This window comes from Balaenoptera ricei, chromosome 19 (genome assembly GCF_028023285.1).
Source record: "Balaenoptera ricei isolate mBalRic1 chromosome 19, mBalRic1.hap2, whole genome shotgun sequence".
In the NCBI taxonomy this organism is placed as follows: Eukaryota; Metazoa; Chordata; class Mammalia; order Artiodactyla; family Balaenopteridae; genus Balaenoptera; species Balaenoptera ricei.
In genome coordinates, this window is record NC_082657.1 from 5,893,535 (window position 1) to 5,901,963 (window position 8,429).

At 50.9% G+C, this 8,429-nt stretch overlaps 1 protein-coding gene across 1 annotated transcript; it reads left to right on the forward strand.

Annotated features, from left to right (window-relative positions):
- Positions 1 to 3,670: 3,670 nt before the first annotated feature.
- On the forward strand, positions 3,671 to 6,311 carry LOC132353932 (sialic acid-binding Ig-like lectin 13). The gene is made up of 5 exons (XM_059905436.1): positions 3,671 to 3,722; positions 3,789 to 4,172; positions 4,391 to 4,669; positions 4,871 to 4,918; positions 6,010 to 6,311. The coding sequence occupies exons 1-5, from the start codon at positions 3,689 to 3,691 to the stop codon at positions 6,309 to 6,311; spliced, it is 1,047 nt and encodes a 348-aa protein (XP_059761419.1). The 5' UTR covers positions 3,671 to 3,688.
- Positions 6,312 to 8,429: the final 2,118 nt, after the last annotated feature.

Consider the following 8,429-nt stretch of genomic DNA (forward strand, 5'->3'; position numbering starts at 1 on the left):
AAACCCCATTGCAGGGGTCCCTGCACCTATGACAATGGTCCTGAATAAAGTCTGCTTCACTGTTCTTTAACAAGTAAGTGATTAAAGGCTTAATTGTTATTTTCACTTTGACTCATTGCTTTAATCAGCTACTTGACACTAGCAGCTCAGGCTCTCTCTCCCCGCTTGGCTGAGCTCCTGGTCCCATCAGGCCCGGCATCCTCTGGGGGGGGGTGGTCAGGACACCTGGATCCCTGAAGAGGGACCCAGTTGCAGAGCCTGTGGGACCTGATGTGTGGCCAGAAGCCTGGCCTGAGAAGGGAGAAGAAAGCACAACCGTCCCCACCTTGCCACCCTTCTGTGGATCCAACCAAAGAGTTAAAGCCACCATATCTTCCCATGATTGAAGTAGAAAATATTTTCTTTCTCTATCCCGAATGCTCCCAGAACCTGGCTATTGGCCCCGTCCAAGGAAATGGCACAGGTAGGAGGGAAGCTCTCCTCTGCGGCACTGACGGAGGTGGGGTCGGTTTCTGCGGCTCAGGGCAGAAGCGGGGTCTCAGAGCTCAAATAGGAGAGGGCTAAAGGCGGTCAGCGCAATGCCTCCCATTTGCATCACCCCTCTGCTTCCGGCCGTCTGGCTGCCGCCCTCTCCCACCCCTGTCTGGCAGAACTCTCACCTGGGTCACCAATAACCACCTTGTTCTCTTCCTCTCTCCCTGGCCGGGCCATCTCAGTCACCACTACCACCTCCCCCTACAACCCACAATTAAGCTTAAGCCCGTGCGCACCGCGCGTGAGAGCGTACATGTCCTCAGTACTCCGCCCAGGGCCCTCTTCTCCCCCCTCGGTGAATGTGTCCATGTGTCCACCTCCAGGGGCAACTCTGCTACCTTCTCAACCCCTGACTTCCCAGCCCAGACCTGCACATGTATAGTGCTCTTGGCGATGGCAAGTTGTTAACTGAAATATTCATTATGTAACATACTTTATAAATTTTTTATTTATTTATTTTGGGGGGGCGATGGGTCTTCATTGCTGAAAAGAGCATGGGCTCAAGCAGATACTTGCATGCCATCGTTCATAGCAGCAAGATTCACAGCAGTGGTGGAACCAATCCCAGCATCCAGCAACTGCAGAATGGATGAACCAAATGTGGTAGACACATACAGTCAAATATCATTCAGCCTTTCAAAGAAACACGTGCGATTGTGACACATGCTACAGCACCGGTGACTCTTGAAAACAGTACGCTCCCTGAAAGAAGCCAGACACAAAAGGACAAATATCGTTTGATTCTGCTTATATGAGCTCCCTACAAGGCAAATTCATCGAAACAGAAAGTAGAATGGTGTTGCTTGCAGCTAGGGGATGGGGATGGTGAGAAGTAATTGTGTAACTGCAGCAGAGTTTCTGTTTGGGATATGAGAACATGCTGGAAATAGAGAGTGATGATGGTTGCACTGACGTTGTGAATGTACTTAGTGCCATTGAATTGTACCGTATGCAATGTTTAAAATGGCATTTTGTTTTATGGCGATTTTATAAATTTATTTATTTATTTATTTATTTTTGGCTGTGTTGGGTCTTCGTTTCTGTGCGAGGGCTTTCTCTAATTGCGGCAAGTGGAGGCCACTCTTCATCGCGGTGCGCGGGCCTCTCACTATGGCGGCCTCTCGTTGCAGAGCACAGGCTCCAGACGCGCAGGCTCAGTAGCTGTGGCTCACGGGCCCAGTTGCTCCTCGGCATGTGGGATCTTCCCAGACCAGGGCCCGAACCCGTGTCCCCTGCATTGGCAGGCAGACTCTCAACCACTGCGCCACCAGGGAAGCCCCTATGGCGATTTTAGAAACGAGAAGTACTTCTGTCCTAATGGGGATGTCGTTATGCGGACAAGGATTTTTCAAATAAATAATAAGTAAAATTAGAGCATGTCAGCTATTGACAGGTTTGGAGGAAAATCACACAAGGACAGGAGCATGTGACATATTGGCGTGGGGAGGCAAAGGGACTGGGGAGAAGATGGGAGGATTCTGCAGACCCCGTGCAAGGCGACTGCAGGCCAATGCAGGATTCTGGAAGCCTTTGAGGAGAGCGGACATATGATTAGACTCTCATTTGGGTAGGATCCTAAGGCTGTTGGGTTCAGAATCAGCCAGAGTGGATCCAGGGCAGCAAGAAAGAGATGTGGCACTACACTGCTGGGTACTGCAGGCAGGAGGTGATGGTGCAATGGACCAAGGAGGTCGTGTAGATAGAGAGGATATATTTTGAATATATTGTGAAGGTCAAGCCAACAGAATTGTTTAATGGACGTTGTAGGTGAAGGGAAATGAGGATCAAATACGATGCAGAAATGTATGTAGAGAGCTGGATATGAAAGTCTGGGGATCAGAGGAGGGGTCCAGGGCAGAGACCTTAAATTGTATAGTTGGTGTAAGATGACAATAGATGAGGTTAAAAAAAAGTGGGTGGGGTGGGATGATGAGAGTCTGATACTTCCTCAAAAACTTAAATATAGAATTAACATATGATCCTGACTTTCACTTCTGGATATCTCTCAAAGAGAACTGAGAGCAGGGACTCTAGGAGATATTTGCACACTCGTGTTCCTAGTAGCATTATTCACTATAGCCAAGGGATGGAAGCAACGCAACTGCTCCTCAACAGATGAAGGGATAAGCAAAACCATGCAATATTATTCAGCCTGAAAAAGGAGGGAATTTCTGACACTGGCTACCACACGGATGGACTTTGAGGACATTATGGTAAGTTCAACAACCTAGTGAAAAAAAGACAAACACTACACGATTCCACTTATACGGGGTAGACAAAGTAGTCAAATTCCTCGACATAGAAAATAGAACTGTGGTTGCCAGGAGCTGGAAGAAGGAATAAGGATTGGTTGTTCAGTAGCTACAGAATTTCAAGGTTTTCAACTTGAAAAGAGTTATTTTTTTACTAGATTAAAAAAAAAAATCATACTCATTAAAAAAAAAAAAAACCCAATATGCTACCAGGACACATGGCAATCTCACATGCAGCTCTAAAGCCCGACACTGCTGCCTGTTTGGGGACGAAGTGATGGGGCCGGGTGGGAGCATCTCCTGGGCAGGGACCAGGCCAGCCTATCCCTTCTGGTCTCCAGGTCACCAGCCCAACATGCTCACTGTTGGGTGAAGGAGTGAATGGCTGATTGGCTGCTGCCTTCACGTCACCCAGGAGCCCCTTCTTGACTTCTGCCCCAGACGCTCACACAGACCCTAAAGAGCCCTACGTCTTGCAGGACCGGCCACCCGAGGGTCTAGGTGAGGCTGTGAGCCTCCAGGTCGAGACGGGGGTTGAGCGGCTCCTTGGTGTGGACGGCGGTGCTCAGACGGGAGGCCCTTAGGAGGCTCGCCGTGTCCTACGTCCCCGTGTCCTCAGAGGCTCTGGGGCGGGAAGGACCCACCCGAGATGGGGGGCAGGGCAGGGGTCTCCTCCTCGCCTGCTCCTCTCTGGGCAGGTCTCCGGGGTCTCTGGGCCGCGGGGTGTCCGTCCGCTCTGCGCGGAGGGGGGACGAGCTGCGGCTCTGCAGTTCCTCTTCTGTGCACAGCGGAGTCTCGTGTTCCTCCCCGGCTTCCCGTGGGTCTCCCCGCAGCCCTGCCTCCCTCTCGCCTCCCGCTTCTCTTTTCACACACAGGACGCCCAGGAGCCCTCCGTCTCAGAGATGCCGCCGCTGCTGCTGTCCCTGCTGTGGGCAGGTGGGTGGGCGGCGGGGAGAGGGCTGGGCGGGGCAGGGGCTGCGGCTGACCCTCGTTCCCCCGCAGGGTCCCTGGCTCAGGATCGGAGAATCCGGCTGGAGGTGCGGGAGTCCGTGACGGTGCAGGAGGGCCTGTGTGTCCGCGTGCCCTGCTCCTTCAACTATCCCTGGAGCTACTGGGATGACTCTGTCCCAGCTCACGGCTACTGGTTCCGGGAAGGTGCCAGTATCTACCAGGATCCTCCAGTGGCCACAAACAACCCAGATCGTGAGGTGCTGACGGAGACCCAGGGCCGATTCCACCTCCTTGGAGACCCCCAGACCTACAACTGCTCCCTGGACATCAGAGATGCACAGAGGGGAGACACGGGGACATACTTCTTTAGGGTGGAGAGAGGGCCTATTGTGAGATATAGTTACAAAGAGAACATGATCTTCCTGAATGTAACAGGTGAGGATGATGTCAAGGAGAGGATACACAGACGCAGGGGCCCTGAGGGCCCCCAGGGCAGGGCTGGGAGGGGACCCCCTGTCTTCTCATCCTGGGAGGGACCCAAGGGGACCTAGGAGGACAGGACGATGTGGCTGGCCTGGGGCAGAGGCAGCTCTGAGGGGCACACTCGGGGTTCCCCCCTCCAGGGCCTGGGTGCTTTTCTCTCTCCTCTTCAGCTCTGACACAGACACCCGACATCCGCGTCCAGGGGACCCTGGAATCCGGCCGCCCCAGGAACATCACCTGTGCAGTACCCTGGGCCTGTGAGAGGGGGACACCCCACACCTTCTCCTGGATCGGGGCTGCCCTCACTTCCCTGCACCCCAAGAGTCCCCATTCCTCAGTGCTCACCCTCGCCCTGAGGCCCCAGGACCATGGCACCAACCTCACCTGTCGAGTGACCTTCCCCGGAGCTGGTGTGAGCACGGAGAGGACCGTCAGGCTCAACGTGTCCTGTGAGCGCGGGGCCAGGACGCCGGGTCCCTGAGGGCGGACGGCGTCGGGGCGGGGAGGCCTGGGTGGGATACTTGGGGATTCTTCTTGGAGGCACGCTGGGGTCAAGATGAGGAGAATGCTGAGATCCCCCCCCCACGGTGTCATGTTACTCATGACATGTCATCATACTGCAGGGGGACATTTATTTCTTTCTGTTCCAGATGCTCCACAGAACCTGGACATTCGTATCATCCGGGGAAATAGCACAGGTGGGAGAGCACCTGGGTGGAATGGAGGTCAGATGCAGGGGTGTTGTGAAGATGGACAGAATCAAGCCCATCACTCCTCATCCCCTCTCTGCTCCTACGTCTGCCCTCCGCCCCCCAACCCTGTCCCCTGGCAGGACTCACCTTAGGGCCACTGTGGATTCCTAGTGACAACTCACTGTCACCTCCGCTTGCTCCCTCCCTTCCCACCTCTGCTCCCTCCTCACTTTCCCATGACATCCTTTCCCTGATTCCCTGCCACCTCCCTGTCTCCGTCTCTCCCACAAGGAGACTGAGTTCCCAAGCTGGGTACCAGGCTGCTGGCTGATTTCTGCAGGATTCCAAGGGGAAGCTCATCTACCCCGGGGTTTCCAATCCTACCTCTGCCCTGAAGACTCTCACAAACCTCTGTCCTGAGTGCCCTCCACTCCCCCTGCAAGGGACCCTCTGATATGAGTAATCCGAGCCTAAATCTCGGAAATTCCTTTAGACTCTGTGTCTCACCCAACCGTCCCCAGGACTCAGTGAGTTTCGCAAAGTTGACTTTCTGAAAATGACTCACGTCATCGCCCTCATCCATCCCCATGACCGCAGCTCCAACTCAGGCCTCCATCCTCTCTCTGGCCTGGACCCGGACCAGCCTCCCCTCTGGCCTGTCAGCCTCTAGTCTTGGCCCTGTCCAGCCAGCAAGAATTGGGACCCCAAAGGGATCTCTACATGCCCCAGATCTGACCCTATGGCTTCCTTGCTCAGAACCCTCCCGTTGCTCCCTGGGGCCCTCATCGCCTGTGTGCGGGCCTCCAAGTGGCCAGACCCACGTGTGTCAGTGCCCTGCGCAGTTTCACACATCAGGGGCTACCTCCTGGGATGTTCTCTCCCAGGCCTAGATATGGCCGACTCTTCCTCAAGCGTCCACTTCCCCCTGTCCTGGGGTCATCAAGTTGCCTCTCCTTACCCCATCTCACCTCATAGACCGCCCCCCCCCTCCTTGGCCTTACCTGCAGTGCTTGTCTCAGAGCCGCTGTTCCTGTGTCTGGGAGGACAGAGAGAAGGGCCTCTCAGCCTTGCCCTTCTAGCTCTTTCTGTCTCCCTAGTCCCAGAGGTCCTGGGCAATGCCACCTCCCTTCGGGTCGTGGAGGGCCAGTCCCTGCTCCTGGTCTGTGCCGTCGACAGCAACCCACCCGCCAGGATAAGCTGGGCCCGGGGGTGCCTGACACTGAGCCCCTCACAGCCTTTGGATCCCGGGGTCCTGGAGCTGCCCCAGGTGGTCTTAGGGGATGGAGGAGAATTAACCTGCCGAGCCCAGCACCTGAGGGGCTCGCTCCGTGTCTCCCTGAACCTAGTTGTACAGGATGAATATAAGCCAGGATGCCTGAGTTCTGAGCTAGGGTGGTAAGCAGGGTTAAGGTGGGGACTTCCAGGGACTTCCCTGGTGGTCCAGTGGTTAAGACTCCATGCTTCCAATGCAGAGGACGTGGGTTTGATCCCTGGTCACAGAACTAAACTCCCATATGGCAAGCAGCGCGGCCAGAAAAAGAATATGGTGTGGACTTACAGAAACTCACACCTAACGTCCACCTTCCTCTCTCTTTTCGTCCTCCAGGTGTCTCCTGTTCCTGTCCCCAAGTCTCTGGGGAGCGGCAGGGCTCCTGGCCCCTAGTCCTCACCTTGCTCAGGGGGGCCCTGATGGGGGCTGGTTTCCTTCTCACCTATGGCCTCACCTGGATCTACTATACCAGGTGAGAAGCCCTTCTTAAGGTGTCCCTGATTTGGGGACACCTCCATCTTGTCCTTTCCAGAGCAAACCTTCCACGAAACTGGTCCCTTACTTCAGAACTGTGTTTCCCTTACAGGTGCAGAAACTCACAAGGGAATAGTGTTGAGAGGTGTGTCTGAGTCCCCTTCTTCACGGTGGTGCTTCAGAGGTCTATGAACAAGGAGGTCCTGGATGACTTGGCCCTGCTTCCTTTCCAGAAATAACATCTCTTCACATCTGGTCTCCAGGTTTCTTCTTGATAGTTCTATATGAGTTGTTGTGAGGGCAAGGAGGAAATAGATATTTTTATTATTAAATTGAACTATGCTCCATGTAATATTTTTTCTTCTATGTGCTTACCTTAGCATGGTTTTGATATGCCCATAACGTGACCTATAATATATTGTTATAAATCCCATAATATAGTATTTTTTGAAGTTAATTTTAAAGAGATTTTTTTAATTAGAAAAATTAACTATTTTATATTTATCCACATATGAACCATTTCAATTGCTCTTCATCCCTTTGTTGTAAAAATAAAATCCCCTAAGGAAAAGTAAAAATAAGAGGAATTCCCTGTGGAAAGAACATATTTAGAAAATGGACCTGTTGTGGCTAACAGTTACCCCAAATAAAATGGAACCAGGCAATCATGACAGACCTAGGGTTCAGTCACGTACTCTTGAGTTCTTAGAAAAACCACGAACAAAAACTATAAGGACTTCTGATTGTGCTGAAAAAACCCTAAGGAGATGCTCCAATGACAGCCATCATTGGAAACTTCTGGTCAGGCTGCAAGGGCCATCCAGTCCCCTTTTACAAGTCTCCCAACTGTGGCTTCTGGGGCTTGTGCTTTTAAAAATCCCTCACCCCTTCACCTCCAAGGAACGTACTTTTGGTTACAGCCAAAGGCTTCTTATCCCTGGTTTGCAAACCTTGCGAACAATAAAGCTGTCCTTTTGCATTAAGATAACCCTGCCTCTTTTCTCAGATTTATTTCTAATTTAAGATGACAGTATAGTTTCTCTATAGTATCATTTTCCTTTTACCTGAAGATCTTTTCATATATTTTTGTAGTGTAGGTATGCTGGTGATGAATTCTCTCAGCCAGTGTTTGTCTGGAAAAGTTTTCATGTACATTAGCTTTGGAAAGATATTTTTATTGGATTAGGAATTCTAGGTTAAATTTTTCCCCGTTCTGTTGTTTAAATTCTTTTGGCTTGCCTAGTTTCTTATGAGAATTCTGCCTTATTTTCATCTTTCTTTCTTTGTAGTTTATATTTTTCTCTAGCTGGTTTTAATATTTTCTCTTTTTCACTGCGTTTTAATAATTGAATAATATGTGCCTTGGCATGTAAATGTGTGTGTGTGAGAGACAGAGAGAGAGACAGAGATTATCCTACTTGGAGGGTGTTGAGTATCTTGAATCTGAAATTTTATAGTAGTGATCAAATTTTTAAAAGTAGAAGCCAATGTTTATATATACATATATATTTTTTCTATTCTTCTCTGGGTCTCCAATTTTACATATGTGATATTGCCCAATATTATCTCATTATCAGCTCTGAGCATCTGTTCACCATTTCCAACCTTTTTTCTCTATATTCTTCAGTTTGAATAGGATCTGATGCTACATCTTCAAGTTTACTGATTATTCTTCCACAATATTGAATCTGATGTTAGTCTCATTCAGTGAAATTCTCACTTCAGATAATTTATTTTCTTCTCTACAAGTTAATTTCCTTGGTTTTTAATCTT

Bases quoted from the DNA above. Each gene is read 5' to 3' on its own strand.
- LOC132353932 (XM_059905436.1), top strand. From the start codon at position 3,689: ATGCCGCCGCTGCTGCTGTCCCTGCTGTGGGCAG. The intron at 4,670-4,870 runs GTGAGCGCGGGG...TTTCTGTTCCAG, and splicing joins CGTCAGGCTCAACGTGTCCT to ATGCTCCACAGAACCTGGAC. The intron at 4,919-6,009 runs GTGGGAGAGCAC...CTGTCTCCCTAG, and splicing joins CATCCGGGGAAATAGCACAG to TCCCAGAGGTCCTGGGCAAT.